The sequence below is a fragment of the Dipodomys spectabilis genome, unplaced genomic scaffold (assembly GCF_019054845.1).
Source record: "Dipodomys spectabilis isolate Male_0828 unplaced genomic scaffold, ASM1905484v1 ptg000365l, whole genome shotgun sequence".
Classification (NCBI taxonomy): domain Eukaryota; kingdom Metazoa; phylum Chordata; class Mammalia; order Rodentia; family Heteromyidae; genus Dipodomys; species Dipodomys spectabilis.
This window is the reverse complement of record NW_024871042.1, coordinates 14,981,002-14,999,101: the sequence shown is the minus strand read 5'-3', so window position 1 is coordinate 14,999,101 and position 18,100 is coordinate 14,981,002. Positions and strand designations below refer to the sequence as shown.

Below are 18,100 nucleotides of genomic sequence, written 5' to 3'. Positions count from 1 at the left end.
GCTTTTTGGTGGTTAATTCAAGGTAAGAGTCTCAGGGGACTATTCCTGCCTGAGCTGAGTTTGAAGAGCGATCTTCCAATCTTAGCCTCCTGAGTAGCTGGATTACAGGTGTGGTCAACCAGCACCCCAAAACTCTTCCATGAACCCCACATTCAACTAGAACCCTTGAGAAATGGATCTGACTATGTCTGTCCAGTGCTGCTGTCTGCTGCCTTTGTTTTCTAAAAATATTAATTAATTTCCCTCCTGGTAGATGCACTTCACTCTCCTACAGGAGTCGCTCTGAGATGGTATCCACAAATGACCTTCGTATGTTTTTGATCCTGAGCCACATGACAGTGTAGAAGTGACATGTGACTTGCTATACAACTTACATATAATTTTTTGGGTGGGTGCTAGTACTAGGGCTTTAACTCAGGGGCCCAGAGTTCTCACTTTTGACCCCCAGCTTATAGCTGGTGCCCTACCACTTGAGCCACATCTCCATTTCTGGCTTTCTTTTTTACCGGTCCTGAGATTTGAACTCAGGGCCTGGGTACTGTGCCTGAGCTTCTTTTGCTCAAGCATAGCACTCTACCACTTGAGCCACAGTGCCACTTCTGGCTTTTTCTGTGTATGTGGTAGTGAGGAATAGAGAACCCAGGGTTTCATGCATGCTAGGCGAGCACTCTACCACTAAGCCACCTTCCCAGCCCCAATTTCTGGCTTTTTGTTAGTTAATCGGAGATAAGAATTTCATGGATTTGTTTGCTCAGGCTGATTTTGAACCAATATCCTCAGTTCTCAGCTTACTGACTATCTAGGATTTCAGGAGTAAGTCACTCGTACCCTGTTTACATATACTTTCTGATTTGGCTTATTTCAAACACAGCCTCCTTTCAAGAACCCATGTCAAACTCCAATTGTCTTATTTTTTTTTTTTTCCTCATGGAAAAAGTCTCATAAAGGTTTTTGGCTTTGTACAGTATAAACATTGCTACACAATAGCAGACTAACTGGCTTGGCTTGACATTCAAGCTAGTGATTACTTTAGCATTTTGGAAGCACTTAATTAGTGACCCTTTGATACAAATTATAGAATTCAGTGTAGTGTTCCCCCTTTCCCCCTCTCTCTGCCTCTCTGTCTCTCTGTCTCTCTCTGTCTCTGTCTCTCTGTCTCTATCTCTCTGTCTCTCTCTTTCTCTGTCTCTCTTTCTGTCTGTCTCTCTCACTCATTCTTGTTTTTATTCTCTGCTTACCCTCTGCCACTGTCTCCATTCTCACCCTCTTTCTCAACACCAATAGATCAGGAAAAAGAGCTCCAGAAAAAAACAAAGCTCAAAAGAAAATATCTTTTCCATTAAAACATAGAAAACTCTCTCTCATCTGGCAAAGGAAGCCAGACTTTGCCACAAGTAATTTTAATAAGATTTTTTTAAGTTCTGTGTTAATTTATGATTGATTTCCATGGTAACGTTATGGAAAATAACCAGTAAACCGAAAAATCTACTGCATTAAATGTCATTCTCCACTTCTGACATGCACTATAATAATAAGATATGTATCTCTGCTTTTGAAACGCTGAATTTTTTTGAAACACATATAAGTCTTTCCCAGGGGAACCTAATCCAATTATTTTTAGCCTGATTCTATGATACTTTTTCACTAAATTTAGTCCAGTGTCAGAATTCCCAAAGTGTAATGCCTGCATAGTTTTAAGTAATGGATCATCTTCACAACACACTAAGACATGACTTCTTTTTTTCAGGTACTGGGCCTTGAACTCTAGACTTCATGTTTACTAGGCGGACATTCTACCAGTTAAAGTCACACCACCATCCCTTTTGGCTGGCTATTTTTGAAATAGAGTCTCACAAACTTTTCTTCCTGGGTTAGGCTCAAACTGTGATCCCCCAAATCTTAGCCTTTGAAGCAGTTAGGATTATAGCTGTGAGCCATCTGTGCCCAGCTGAGACACGAATGTTTTGGTAAGTTACTCTCTCACGGTTAAGACTTGTTCTCTAGGTGAATAGGGCACTTTAGTCAAACATTGCATATTCACAAGAAATGATAGTGGTTGTGGGTTACTGTGAGGCATTCCTGCAAAATTTACCACAAACTCATTTTTCTTACATCTGCCTTGAGTACTTTTTGTCCTACCAGATTTGATAGACTAATTTAGTAATTAGCAACTGCCAAGAGTTAATCCATGTCTCCTGAATAAAAATATTCCTGCTTATATGAAAAACACTCTCTAAGCCAAGCATGATGTTACACATCTATAATATCAGCTATGGAGGAGGCATCGATAGGAGGATCACAATCCAAGATGGCTCCCAGTCAAAAGTATAAAACCCTTTCTGAAAAATAAAGTAAAAAGAGATAGGGTAGTAGCTCAAGTAGTTAAAACGGTTGCCTAGTAAGTATAAGGCACCGAATTCAAATTCCAGTACTATAAAAATTAAAATTAAAAATTATAACACACCAACAGTTTTCCTATCTATACATCATAGCCCTTGGTGGGAAAACGGAATTAGGGATTAAATGGACTATTGCAAAAACATCAGAATCACTACTTTTTTTTTTTTTTTATCCAGGCTTGGTATCCCATAAAGATTTTCTTAGTTTTATGAAAAGTGCCAGGGCTTGTCAAGAACACATCAAGGCGTAAGCTGGAGTTCTTACTGGTTTTGACACTGAAGTGGATGATATCTTGGCAGAGTTTCAGGAGCCGGTCATGTGGCTCTCCGGTGTCCCTCATCTCCAAGTCCAGGAGTTGTCTCAGTTGTTCAGGAGGCTGCCATTCACACACCTGGAGGTTGAGCACAGCACACTGTTAACCACACACCCAGTCCAGCCCAGGACAGAGAAGAAGAAAGTAGCTAGGACTCGACCTTATGAAGCTCCAGATAGTGGGAGACACAAAAAGAGTTATAATATAGCACAGATATCGATGTGACCAGTAAGGGGGCATCTGAGCTGGGCATGGCCAGAGAAGGACTACTGGAGGGCCTATGTCAGAGTTATGACACAAATTCAAAGAATGAATTAAGCTGAGGTCAGAGGATACAGTGACAAGAAGCTGTAAAGCAAGGAGCTTTCTGCATCTCTGGAAAACTGAGTATGCTTGGTATGGCTGAAGTGTGACCTTTGAGGAAGAAAGATGCTTATTAGCAGAGCTGGCCTCTTATATGGCTCCCTGTTTGTTCTGTGCAGGTACCCTTACACCACACAATCTATCAACTAGCAGTCAGAGTGATCCTCTTATCTGGGGCCAAATGCATCCACTGGCTTCTTCAGAGTAAGAGCTAAAGTCTTCACAAGGATGCACATGGATCCTGCATGGCTGCCTTCCCCAGCCGCAGCACCCCTCCAGTCTCCTTGAGCTCTACTTACTTCCCGGAAGAGTCATTTCCATTCCCTTGAGCACACTGTGCATAGTTTCACCTTCGAGTCTCCATATGGCTGTGCCCCTGGCATGGAATGCTTCTCCTTCAAACACCTTTAGAGCTAACTCCTTCCCTTTGCTCGAAACTTGCTCAAACATGTTGCTTTCTCAATGACAGTAACCCTGAGCCTCTGACTTAAAAGCTACTACCATGAAATGGCAATTCTTTTGTATAACAACAACAAAAATGTAAAAACAACAAACAAAATCTATCACCTGTCATTGCCTACCTGATCTCCATCTATCTCCCTGGCTTTCTTCGCTCTCCTTTATGCCTTAGTCCTTGTCATATTCAGATACACAGTGTGGTACTCACTTGTCTAGTAGTTCAATATAATGTCCTGGAGAGCAGAGGCCTGTCTGCTCATACACAGATCCCAATAACTAACGCAACCTACTATATTCAACACACTCAATAGAGATGTATAGACTAAATGAATGAGTATGTGGAGAAATAAAGCAAGTTGCATTGTGGGGGCCTTCTGGGATTATTACTGAATTTTGCTTAGTTCTAAAGAAGCCATGGTAATGTTTAGGATAGAAGAATAAAATGGCCATGTCTATGTTTTGAATGTTCACTTGCTTTCCTATGTGGAGATTCCAAGTAAAACTATAATAGCTATAATAAATCAGGCAATGGTGATCTGGTTGAGAGGGCAAACAGACATAAAGTACAGAGTCCCCAGAAGGATTAAAAATTCGGAATAAGTAACCTTTGGAAATGAAATCAATTCAATATTGAGGGTGAGAAGAGGAATTGACCAATTCTATCCCTGTATCTTCTATCTTAGATATAGAATTTGCAGGTGGCAGTGGGGCTACAGAAAGATCTATTTGGGAATAGATAGAGTGAGGAGTTTCAAGCATCCAAAATAGATGTAGCTGTCAGTGTGAGTCTTGCATGAAGGACAAGAGAGAGTCCCAGGGTATACTTTGGTGATGCACTGGCAGACAAATGGCATGGCTCAGAGAACCTATAGGGAGGAGAGGAGAGCCCAGGAGTCCCCAAAACATCAGCCCTTGAAGAAATGACATGTGGAAGACAGGCCAGAGAGGAAGGAGGAGATAAAGAACCACGAGTGATGCCCAAAGGAAGAAGAATGGCTGCTTTTAGCAGCTCTACTGCCAAACACAGTTGAGAAGTCAAATTGGAAAAAGACAAAGTAAGCGTGCGAATCGTTCCAAGAAGGAATCTTGAAAAGAGCAGTTTGGCATAGAGGTGGGAACAGAGGTGAGAGTAAGAGGGTAGGAGGTAAAGTAGTAGAGGAAATGACGGACTGTCGAGAGCCTTAAAAAATTCCTTTGTGGGGCTGGGAAGGTGGCTCAGTGGTAGAGCACTTGCCTTGCATGCCTGAGGCCCTGGGTTCGATTCCTCAGCACCACATAAGCAAAAAGAAAAAACCCAGAAGTGGTGCTGTGGCTCAAGTGGTAGAGCACTAGCCTTGAGCTGAAGAGCTGAGGGACAGCGCCCAGGCCCAGAGTTCAGGCCCCACAACCGGACCCAAAAAAAAAAAAAGTTACTTTGTGGCCAGAAGCCAGTGGCTCTCACCTATAATCCTAGCTACCCGAGAAGCTGAGCTTAGGAGGATCATGGTCTGAAGTCAGTTTGGGCTTGATCCCCTTTTAAGCAACATCTGGGTGGGAGGAGTGTGCCTGTTATTCCAGCTACGTGGGAGGCTGAGATCAGGAGGATTGAAGTTCCAGGCCAACCCAGGCAAAAAAAAGTGCATGATAGCAGTCAATGCCAGTTACAATGGAAAGCATGAAATAGGTGGATTATAGTCCAACTTCTGGCCTAGACAAAAAGGAGACATTATATTATAGCAAAAATCACTGATGTACCAAGGGCTGGAAGCACAGCTCAATGGTTGAGCATGTGCCTAGCAAGAGCAAGGCCCTAAGAGAAGATGGAAATTTTCATATCTTGATCAGGATGATTGTCATATGACTACCCAAACCTCATGAATCATAGTACTTTTTTTTCCAATGGCTAAAAAAGAAGGTCTACTGGAGAGAGACACCTTCCAAAGTGTGGGATTTGTTTTGTTTTTTTTAAGTGAGCAAATTTAGAGGTATAAACTTCACCCACCTCCACCAATTCCAAATAGCTTTTATCCCTACTTCATGTGACTAGAAAGCCTGCACATCCACTACATTGTGACCAACTTTGGGTTCCTTATTGGTCTTGCTGGTAATTTAGGGTCACAAGCCTCTCCTCTTTTTGGGGGGAGAGGGAATGCTGGTACTGGAACTTGAACTCAGTTTTTTTGCTCAAGGATGGCACTCTACCACTTCAGCCAAAGCTTCATGTCCAGCTTTATGTTATTTAAATGGAGGAAAGAATCTCACCTCACAGACTTTCCTGGCTGGTTTTGTACCTCACCTTGAGTAGCTAGCAAAGATTACAGATGTGAGTCACCAGCACCGGCTTCCCTTCTCATTTTGCTTCTCATTGGTCACTTATGTGAGCCCTTCTTTCCAGATGAAAAAAAAAGTTCCCTTGCTAGGTCAAATACCTAGGGCCCTTCTGCAATGCTGTATGACTTTCCTTCCTGCTTTTTTCAACATCTCAGAAATTAGCATCCCACCTTACTTTTTCTCTGCCCATCAGTCTTGAGAGGTGGCAGATGCCCATCTTTTGGCCCTATAAAGTCCATTCGGTGCACGATGGGACAGCTATTTATATGTCATGTTGGCTGCCTGTGGCTCATCTGCTGTTATTGATAATTTTGTATGGTCCACAATAATGTTATGATTATTCAAATGGCCCTTGACAGAAAAAAAGGTCCCTACCTGTGTACCAGAGCCCTTGTTACCACTCTCCTGTGAACGCTAAAAGCCTCACCTCAAACCTACAGTATCTGTCCCTTTTGTACTGTGTCTTATTCTCCAGGGAAGGTGTATCCTTCCAGTTAAATTATCAATTCTGTGCAAAGCTGGGCATTTATTTTGTTTCTTTATGTACTTCACAGCTGAATTGAATGCCTTTTAAACTCAGTTATATTAACAGTAAATATATAGTGACTGAATGAAAGTTAATTTAAAAATATTGTCAAAGGAACAGAGTGCTCCAAAACAATGTCCAAAATATTTCACAAACACAGAGAAGACCAGACAATGTGCAATTATAAATATAGAATTTAGATGGATAAGAAACGCCAGCTCTATAGGAAATGTAGCCCCTCTGTACAGTATTGTTACAAGAAAAAATATATAAAAAAGAAAAGAAATGTCATCAGCTGAACGCTATTGCCTCACACCTATAATCTTAACTACTCAGGATGCTGAGATTCAGAGGATCACAGTTCAAAGCCAGGCCAGGTAAAAAGTCAGGAAGACTCCATTTTGAGTATCAGCAAATACTCATGCTGGAGGTGTGGCTCAAGTGATAGACTACCAACAGAGAAAGCAATCAAAACAACTGAAAGGCAATGAATTCAATTCCTGTACTAAAAAATAAAAGCAAAAACAAAAATAAGGAAAGGAAAGGAAAGGAAAGGAAAGGAAAGGAAAGGAAAGGAAAGGTATGGAGGGGCCAGGAAGGAGAGCACAGGACAGGAGAGGAGGAAAAAAAGAAATGCCGTCAATGGGCATAGCTCAAGTTGTAGAGCTCTTGAAAGCCTGAAGCCCTGGTTCAATCCCCAGGACTACGGAAGAACACATAAAACAAACTAAAACAATCAAATAAATAAATAAATAAAATACCATCAGTGGGTTTGCCTTAAACATAACTATCCTATGTTCAGAGGCCTTGTGAGCATGGAATTGTGTTAATTCCCTCAATATCATATTACCAAAATTTCAGAACAAATACCACCACACTCATAATCATTTTCAAGTGATATTTAATTTCTACTACTATAACAGAGGGGCATCTACCATGCGTTCATTTGTTGGTAGTCCACCTCCAACATGGAAAGTATTGAATGTACAAAAAGAAAATTGAGTGGTTTTTAGGAATAAATGGAGAAGACCCTGAAGCCAAACTGCCTGGATTTTAGTCCCAGCTCTGATACTTGCTAATCTGTGATCTTTGGACAAGACCTGTATGCTTTCAGTTCCTACTCCTTTCTCCATCTGTAAAATGAGGAAAGTAAATAGCCCATCTCTTTAAGGTTCTTTGTAAAGATAAAAAAAACAATACATGCGGAGAGTGCTTTTTATTGGTGGGGGAGGAAGGAGTTGGGGACCTGGGGAGGGAAGGGATACTAGGGGGAAAACAAAGGTGTAACAATGCTTGTTAGGAAATGTACTTACTACCTTACTCATGTAACTGTAACCCCTCTGAAAAGTATCTTTATAATAAGAAAGGAAGTATGCCTAGCACACATTGATGTGTCATTGAACTCAGAGCTTCAAATTCTTGGTTGTTCCCTCCCCCCAGGGATGGAGCTCTTCCACTTGAGCCACATCTCCACTTCTGGCTTTTTGCTGGTTAACCGGAGATAAGAGTTTCATGGACTTTTCTGCTGGGGCTCGCTTCAAACCTGCAATCCTCATAAGTAGTTAGGATTATAGGCATGTACCTCTTACACCCAGCTAATAGGTTTTCATATTTACCTTCTCATTGACATCCGTAGCTTTTAAAACCACTTCTTCCATTATTAGCCTACAGGCCTCTTCCACGAACTGTTCTCCTGCTTTCGCATTGGTTGTAGGGCCATTCAGTATAACTCCATCCACCAGAACAGCACTCTTCTTCCTCGGCAACATCTCTTGCTGTTCATTGTCTCCTGGAATCATATAAACGAACTGTGATCCACAGGTAAACTAATCAGCTCACATAGCAAAACACAGGCCAAAAAAGTGGACCACTATCTCAACTCCAAACAGCCTGATATCATTTAATATGAAGGTACCATTTGGAGTGAATTTCATATGGAACACAATCTCATGGCTTAGTTAAGACAGTTTCACAAAGCTACTAGTTTGTGGGGCAGTAAACCATCAGGTGATACTTGCCCTTCAGAACTGAACTGAGTCAGCACACGGTGTGGATGATGACCACTGGCTGTGTATAAGAGTGGGTATGATCAGGAGGGTTACCATTGTGTAACCTGTGACAATGGCATTGAAAGAAAGAAAAGACAAACATCTTTCATCATCAGAGATGGCTTACAAAACATCCCCAAAGAAAAGACTGACTGACATTACAAATGTGTAATAGCTGCTATCAGAGGCAAGTCCCTCTTCCTACCACAGGAGGGAATACAGCTGGCCAAGGGAGGTATGTCTTGGTCATTTGGACAAAAGGAATGGGATTTTTACCTGGAATTAACCTCATCTCTGAGTCCTTGGATATAAAGTATATGATAATTGTTCTATTGGGACATTGTGTAGAGGCTGTATGATTGAGATAGCAAGCCTAGGCCTTCCTCTCTTTGTGGAAATCTGCTTACCATTTCTGAGCCTAGAAAGAAGCTAGCTCTGTGCTTTGGTAAGAACATAGCACCTGGTCATATACAAATTGTTCTTACCAAAGCACTAATGAGTTTGTGGAATGGATTCTGGACTGAATTTCGTAAGCTCCATGCTGCATTTTGATGGTTATGCATCACAGAAAGAACTGAAAGGGGTCACGTGAGGACCTTCGAGAAAGTCAGTATGGAAAGCTTCAAAGCAGAGCTAGCTGCTACTTCCAGAACCACAGGTCTCGCTAAATGGAAGCACTTCTTCCTCTAGTGCATGGAGCTCTGTCAGTTTCCCCACCAACTAAACTTTGAATTCTGTATACAAAGTTCTATTTTTCTTTCCTGTGTCATCTTGTTTAGTATCAGGGAGAATTTTTGGCTCACAAATGTTCACTTTTCAAATTTCCACACACATGTAAAGAAAGATCAGTTGTATGTATGTATGTGGGTGCACATGCATGTGTGTGTGTGTGTGTGTGTGTGTGTGTGTGTGTGTGTACATGTGCTGGAGTTTGAACTCAGGACCTAAATGCTGTCCCTTAGTTTTTCACTCAGAGCGGGTGCTCTACTGCATGAGCCATACCTCTACTTCTGGCTATTTGGTGGTTAATCAGAGATGAGTCACACAGACTTTCCTGCATAGCTAGCTTTGATCTCAGATCTCAGTCTCTTAAATAGCTAGGATTCTATATATTATAAAAATTTCTATTGTTACTGATTTCTCTAACAGTATGCTGTTAACGTTTGAGACACCCTTTGGTTCAGTCATTAACAAATACAAATGGTGTCCAAGAAGATATGGGGTGAGAAGGAAGAGCCGTGGCTACTGCATGGAAAGAGTGGGGTCTTTGCACATGGGCTCCACCTCACCCCAGGCAGCGGCATGTTGCCTCTCCCATCTTCCATCAGCTTCTACTGGAAAGGTGTCTCTGCCATGACTTATGACACAGCCAGATGTCACACCCAGAACTGAGCTTTGAGATGTACTGCACTTTATCTGAAGGGACATTCCCCCAAAAAATGTTTTCTGTGTTTTAGAATTAAAATGGGAAGGAGGGCAATTATTCTGGGAACCCTGGTTGTGTCAATAAGCAGAGCTATCATTAGGCAAATAGAAAAAGTGAGATTTTTCAGGCTTTTATTGCCCAAGGAATTATAACAGCTCTTAGACCTCCCAGAGTATGTCTTCCTTCCCCTCTCCTTCCCTCCCCCCAACACTCACAATAAGATTTTTAAATGTCAAACAGCCACTTGAAACTAGAATAGCAGTGAAATTTAAATCATCACTCTCTTCACACGACTGATGAAAGAGATCCCTATAATTCATACAATTATCTAGGGAAAAAATACCATAGGAAATCCATAAAGAATTGAGTCTAGTTCAGCTGCCTTTTTCTCAGTAATCACATTTTATTCTTTTGATCATTGGAATCACATGCCTCTCCTCACCTGCCTTTGTCCAGGTTGGAACAACTTAGTCCCCATACCCTTGAGACTCTGTGGTCTGCTCAGGATGTAATTTGGAACTATCTTTCTAACTGAGAGAGCTTAGAGTAAAGTTAAGGAATCTCAAATGGTAGAGGAAAGTCCCATAGCCAGTACATCCAGAACTTGAGTGCTTTTCCCACTCCCACCTATCCTCAGTCCAAATCACCATCCAATGTTTATCTCTTCAGTAGCCTCCTAGCCAAGCCCCCCATGGTGTGTAGACTCCTCTCCACACAGTAGCTCCTGCATCCCTGTGAGATGCTTAGCTAGAAGTGCTCTGCTCTGACTATGATTCTTCATCTCATCCAAGTCACCATCATAGACTTGAAAAGCAAAACTGTCCTTTTCCTGTCATCTATACTGCCCAGTCTGCCATCTCTGATCCCTACCATGGGCCTTAATTCTCCTCTCAAACATCACTTTCTTAGGGAAGTCTTTTTCAATGAACCTGCACAGCATGCAATCAAATTACTCCACTAGCTTGCTTCTCTCCCTGCACTGCATAGCAAATAATGCCATGTGACATAGGATACCCATATATCAATATGCTCTCTTAGCTGTCACCTAAGAGGCCACATTCAGGATGAACAGAAGTTTGTGTCTGCTGGCTACAGCATTGTCTGCCCAGCCCTAATGCATTCAAGGCAGTTTGTAGAGTTCCGTAGATATCTCTTCTCTATTGACTCATCAGCCAGTGGGAAGGCTCTGCCTCTGGGCTGTTATGGCCAGCTGTCTACATGCAAGCTTCTGATCTGAGCTCACAGGAAAGAGACTGGACCCACTCAAGCAGAAGGCACCTTTCTTTGTCTGGAGGTGGGGCAGATACTGAGGCAGGGTAGAACAGGGAAAATGAAGTATGAGAAATAGTAGCCAGGAATTCAGAAACAAGCACTTGTACGAAGAATTGCTCCATTTCTTTAATGGTTGGAGATGTTGAACATTTCTTCATGGTCTATTGACCATTCTAACTTCTTCTGAGAAGTCCCTCTTTAAGTCTTTAGCCCACTTTTTGTTGTTTCTCAAGGGAAAAAAAGCAATTAATAAATGGGGATGGGAGGGAAAAACTGGGAGAAAGCAAGGGAAGGGAAGGTGTCATTATTCAAAAGAAACACACTCTTTCTCTGACTTATGTAACTGTAACCTCTCTCTACATCACCTTTCCAATAACAATAAAGTTTTTTAAATGAATAGCTCTATTAGAGCTCTATTAGAGCACTGTTTTCTTTGCTTTAAGCCTTCTACCCCCTCATAAGCTGCAATATTAATAAAGTGGAAAAAAGAAAAGGAAAAAGAGCAGCTCTTTTTCCCTTTGGCCTTGACTAATGGCCCCAAATAATTAGTGTGCTCCGGAAACTCACTCAGTATCTTAAGGATACTTATCGTGGAAAAATAAACAAAGTGTACTTGATACATGACTTAGAGGTACTTATCCTGGAAAAAAATAATACTTGGGAAAATAGTTCCAAGTTGGCATAGAATATGTTTAAAAGTTTTATTTATTTCAAGCATGGACATCTGTCTTGAAGGGAGTAAGTGAAAAAAATCCATCCTTTCTTTGAAAGAATGCCCAGACATCTTTAATAGGCAGGTCAATCTTCAAGTCACTGAGCTCAATTGATAAAAATGTAACAACAAGAGAGAATAAATGTACCAGGTGTCACATCAAAGGAAAACACCTTATTCTAAAGTGACTTTAATTTGAACTGAACCCCAACCTTTTATATCACAAAAGACCTTGGTGCTAAAGCACTCACTGTATTTGCTATCAGATGTGTCCATCCTCATGTCTGGGGTGTGGACTATCTATCTTTCCCTTTACTTTGCTTTTACTAATAAACTTCCTTGATCTTTACTTTGATGTGTTCTCAAATTCTGTTCTGCAGTAATATCAAGATCTCTGTATCCAAGTGCTGGGTAGAGACCTCCTCCCTGTTAGAGGCCTCCTGCCTGGAGCATCACCAGTCCTCAACTCTGCCAGGACCAACATCATCAGCTCCAATAACTATGCCATGGTCCAACACAGCTGATGGGCCAGAGAAGAGACAGGGGGACTAAAAGAAGAGCTCGGAATCAGGCAGCTATTCACAGCCTCTGATTATTAAAGGAACCACACATAAAAGGATCCGCTCTCTCTCTCTCTCTCTCTCTCTCTCTCTCTCTCTCTCTCTCTCTCTCTCTCTCTCTCTCTCCATGCTCTCTATTCCTCATTCTCCTATCTTCTTTCTGGCCTCTCTCTTTTTCCCAGTGGTAGTCCTTTGCTCTTCTGAAGCAGCCCCAAACCACAGCCTCCCCGGTGAAGGCTATTCAACCCTATATAGAATTAAATTCTCACTCCTGCATACCCATCAGTCCCTCAAACCCATGCCCTCCCTAAAATTCTACACAAGCCTAAGGTTTGGCTTGATTAGAGATACAACTACTCTTAGCAAACAGTAAGTCCATCTCAAATACTGTTGCACAGGGAGGTGCTTTTCTTTTGACAAAGGATGGAAAGAAGAAACAGAGATAAAGCCTGAAACAGTACCTGGAACAGAGTGCACAATAAATGGCAGCAGGTCTTAGCTGTCTCTAGAAACGTACAGTGATGTGTAAAGGAGCTTGTGAGTGACCGTCAGCAAGCTACGACAGTAATGAGATGGGCTTGGAGTGATCACGTGACTACATTGCTGGTGTGGACAAGGGACTACAATGACAGGGCTGCCCAAATGGGGTGCAGGACACAAGAAGGCCACCAAGTCTGTCAGCCACATGCCTCACATTGTTCCTTTCCACTGCAGTCATCCATGTAGAGGTTGTATTTCTTGTTGATGACTGCAAACTCCCATAGGGAAAAAAGATACAAAGCTCAATTTGATAGACATCCCAGGAAACAGAGTTCAAACACTGACTTCCCACAGCTCTCAAGGACTGATTGGCTGTGGAATTACCTAGGAAGTCATTTTACATAAGTCTACTCAGGCATTCCAAATATCTCATACACACACACACACACACACACACACACACACACACACACACACACACACACACACACACACACCCCACAGGTAAATGAGCTGAGTTCCAATCTCAGTTCCAAGTTCTAAGATCTCAGTGTAACATCACCCCTCCATACCCCAGCTCAATCAGCTTTAAAGCAAGAGACAAGCTGGGTAATATAGTACACTAGCTGCTAGAAAGGCTCTGCATAAACCAGTGAAGACTCAGATTGCTGGATTCTTCCTCAAATGATTCTGTTCATAGATGGAGCAGAATTTGAACTTTGTTTTTCCCTGTGGTATGGGGTTTGAATCCAGGGTATCTCATTTGCTGTTTAAGCACTGCACTGCTTGAGCCATGCCTCAATCCAGCCCTGTCTTGCATTTGTTTTCCTGTTAGAATCTCTTAATTTCCCATACATTCAGCCTGGTCTACTCAACCTATATCTCCTACATGGTTGGAAGTATGCCACCACACCCATCTTGTTGGTTGAATTGAGATCTCACTAATTACTTTGTCCAGAGTGACCTCCAACTGCAATTCTCCTGACCTCTGTCTCCTGAATGACTGGGATGGTAAGTATGAGCCACCATGCCTGGCCAGAATTTGAACTTTTAGCAAGGACTCTAACTTGTACTAACAGTACTTTCATACATGAATATGTAGGTGCCTTTGCAAATCGCTATTCTGGGTGAACTTTAAAGCATTTTCAAATTCTCAATTCTTCAGTTGCCTAGGTTCTCTCATTCTTTAATAGCTATTTGACCATTTCAATAACCACCTGTCACTTACTACTATGTGCCACATACAAGGTCAGGAGAAAAAGATGGAAACTGAGTCCTTCCTTGAGTCCCTCCTCCCAAAGACTCACTGCAAAGTCTCACTGGGAATTCCTTAACTGTGAGTTCACATATAGGTGTGAGCCACTGGTGCCCAGTCAACACAATGTTTTGTTTATTTGTTTGTTTTGCTAGTCCTGGGGCTTGAACTCTGGGCCTAGATGCTGTCCTTTGAGCTTCTGTGCTCTTACAGGCATGAGCCACCAGCATGGGGCTAATATGATCTTTTGAGTGTAAGTAATGTGGACATTTGAAGTTCAGATTTAGAATTTCATGAAAAGTCAGAGTGTTGGAGAATTCACCTGAATCCCAAGATTTGCTTCTTTTTTAATAGCTGCAGTAACACTCCGGGACCCAGTGGCTCACACCTGTAATCCTAGCTACTCAGGAGGCTGAGATCTGAGGGTCTTGGTTTGAAGCCTGTTCAAGCAGAAAAGTCTCTGAGATTATCTCCAATCAACCACCAAAAAGCCAGAAGTGGAGCTGTAGTTCAAGTGGAAGAGTGCTAGCCTTGAGCAAAAGTTCAGGGACAGCATCCAGCCCCTGAGTTCAAGCCCTATTACCAATACACACACACACACACACACACACACACACACACACACACACACACACACAATCTGCCATAACAAATAACAGCAGTTTCCAAATTTCATCACTCTTTACGTCAGTGACTTCAATGACAGACCACTGGGATAGTCACAATAATCCTGGGAGGGGTGGGGTGGGGGAGAGGGGAAGGTTGGGTTGAAATTTGCATTGGTGCCATTTGATAGCAGTGAGCAGCCCAATCAGGTCGTTTCTCTTCCACAGGACTCCAAACCTAGTAAATGAAAGCTTCTATAAATTTCTCTCTTTTTGGGTGGGGGGAGCAGTTGTGGGACTTGAACTTAGAGCCTGAACACTGTCCTTGAGCATTTTTGCTCAAGGTTAGTGCTCTACCACTCTGAGCCACAGCTCTACTGCTAGTTTTTAGGTGGTTAATTGGAGATAAGAGTCTCACAGACTTTCCTGCATGGGCTGGGCTTGAACCACAATCCTCAGATCTCAGCTTCCTGAGTAGCTAGGATTATAGGCATGTGCCACTGGCACCTGGCTAATTTTACATTTTACCAGTTAAAACTACCACAATATTTCCAATCATTTCTGATAGCCCATTATCTCCAGTAGGAACCATTTTGTTTTCATGGATAAAATGAGGCCGTGTACAATACCCTAAGTGTAGACCTACCACCTCTAAACATGAATGCATAATTCTCATTCCTGGACACTGTGATTCTGGTCATCTGGCTTTCACTCCAAGTTCAATGGATTCCTAAGCTCAAGCCTTAAAGTTTGGTGGATCAAAGTTCAAATCCTAACTCTGCTATCTATGACCTTAACCACAATTTTAAAATCCCATGTGATCTATGTTTCTCAACAGCAAAACAGAAAAGTGACAAGGATCTTGTCTTGAATCACATTTGAATGCACCTAAGGCTCAAGGCAAGTGCTCATAACAGTGTAAAGAACGAGTAGACAATGCTAATGTGACTGAATCTATGTGAACTCTCACAGTACTAAGCTAGATGTTATAGTAACAGTATTAGGGTTTTGTCAGAAAGTCTGCCAACTAGAACAAAGGATCCCATCTGAGTCTCTCCTTGTTAAGTGAAAATTAGCAATAGAAAAATAATGCTTGCTTCCAATGTACAGAAAAGGAAGTACAATGGAACAAATAGGAAATCCAAACACCTAGCTGGCAGGTGAAGAAACCCTTCAGTGCCTTCACACTGGGACCAAAAGAGGCCAAAGGTCAGAGCCTGGAGAGCTCAGCGGCTAGCCCATATTAACTATTACTATGACCATATTTGAATGGTAATAGTCTAAGCCCTCCGGCTTGTACCTGGGTTTGAAGTACACCACAGATCCTCTGTTCTCAAATGATTAACTTTAGAAAGAGAGCATGGAGGGAACAAGGTCAGGGAAAACTGGGTGTTTAAAAACTGAACAAGTATCATTTTGCTCTGGAAATTTTCAGGTAAGAAGCTTCTAATAGGCTTAAAGAACAGATACTTAATTTCACTGATATCTCTGGTACTGCCAACCTCAGACTACTGGCATCCCCTTCAAATCACACCTGTTTCAAGCCACGTTTACTGCCTGAGAAACAACATATCAAAGAAAGAGTGACAATAAACAATCTACAAAGAAGATGACTTACGTGTTGGGAATATGGCTCAAGTGGTAGAGAACCTGCCTAGTAAACATGAGGTCCTGAGTTCAAGTGTCAATTCTGCTAAAAAGAAAAATAAAATTTTTAGAAGAAAAGATGACTACAGAAAATAAACAAATGCTAAGAAATAGCAATAACAGCTGGGAATCAGTGGTTCCTGTCATTTTAGCTGCTCAGGAGGCTGAGACCTACAGGATTGTAGTTCAAAGCCAACCCAGGCAAAAAAGTCCAAGAAATTGAAACTCAAATTAGTCAGCAAAATGTGGAATCGTGGGTCAAGTGGCAGAGCACCAGTCTAGCAAATAAAGGCCCCAAGATCAAGTCCTACTGAAGACAATAATAATAATGATAATAATAACAAATACAAGGCAGTTGGTGCAGAAACACCAACAGTCTGCATTATGACAACAAATGCCAACTATGAACATAGCCCTATGATATGGTGCAATCACCCCTGGCTTGGAGAGTGACACTGCAAATAGGAAATCAAAGAATTAAATGAGAAAACAATACATACATTTTTTTTCATTATATTGTTAAGGTGATGTACAGCGGGGTCACAGTTACATGCATAAGGTAATGAGTACATTTCTTGTCAAACTTGGTACCTCTCCCTCATTTTTCTCCCACTTTCCCTCCCCAAGTTGTACAGTTCATTTTGAGCATTTTGTCTTGTGAGTATCACTGCTGCCTTGGTTTACCCTTTGTCCTTTGTCTCATAATTTTGTTGCTCCCCTTCCATTCTCTAACTCAGATAAGCGTATATACAATACCAGGGTACCAAAATCAAATACAATGGCAACAGGGGATATGCCATAGGGGGGAAAAAAAACAAAAGTAAAAAGAAATCACATAGTACATTTAAAAAAAACAACAACAAAGAAAAACCTCTTGTTTCCATGTCTTGAAGTTCATTTTGCTTAACATCATCTTATATGATCATATGTAGATAGCTATTGAGCTATTCTGCTCATCTGCTAATACTATCCTACACATATACTAATTATTACAACTGAGGGAAACCATGGGATCTATATTTCTTTTGGCCTGGCTTACTTCATGCAATATGATTTTTTTCCATGCATACAATTTCCTTAGTCTCTTTTTAGGGTTACATTTTCCTGAGCTGAAGTGCACAGTGAATGGATCATTGTTAAATTCATACTTTCATGAAGACATACTCACTGAACACCTATTATGTGCAAGACTTTGGAGCTGGCAGTGTTGGGAAACTTCATATATGAATCAGACACACAGATGATGACTTCAAAATCCAGTAAGCAAAAGAAGATATGGTTAGGAAAAACTTAGAATCCCATCCAGAAAGGATAAAGTGTTATACCTAAAGTCAGACAAAATACACATTAAAATTCCACCTTGAAATTCAGCGCTGCTGATTGCAAAAGTCAGAAAGTCTTCACAATACATGGCATTGGAGGTTGCTCTTCATTTAACCACTCTACAAGAGTACTAGTTGTCAGTCTAGCAGGGTGTGACATGCTCCTAGATGTGTTATGAACAGAGAGACAGACAAATTCACAGCTGCTTAAGGAAAGTTGTTGGATAGGGTAATAAGGAAACAAACAGATGAATAATGAAGGCAATTGCAGCTTTTCATAAATGCTTTAGAGGAAATGACCTGACTCGGTAAAAGAAAAACAAAGATATATTTGAGATTTGGTTAGATAAAAAGGGCTCTGGAAGAGGAGATGTTTGAATTAAGACATGTAAAAAGACATGG

The 18,100-nt window shown here is 41.5% G+C and overlaps 1 protein-coding gene across 1 annotated transcript in view; it reads right to left on the bottom strand.

Annotated features, from left to right (window-relative positions):
• The window catches only part of Gadl1 (glutamate decarboxylase like 1), a 222,900-nt gene that overhangs the window by 170,713 nt on the left and 34,087 nt on the right, over positions 1–18,100 (bottom strand). Inside the window, exons 2-3 of the mRNA XM_042666508.1 lie at positions 7,988–8,160; positions 2,665–2,791 (exon numbers count right to left, since the gene is read on the bottom strand). Of these exons, the coding sequence (XP_042522442.1) occupies positions 2,665–2,791; positions 7,988–8,160 (300 nt within the window). The remainder of the gene's footprint in view (positions 1–2,664; positions 2,792–7,987; positions 8,161–18,100) is intronic.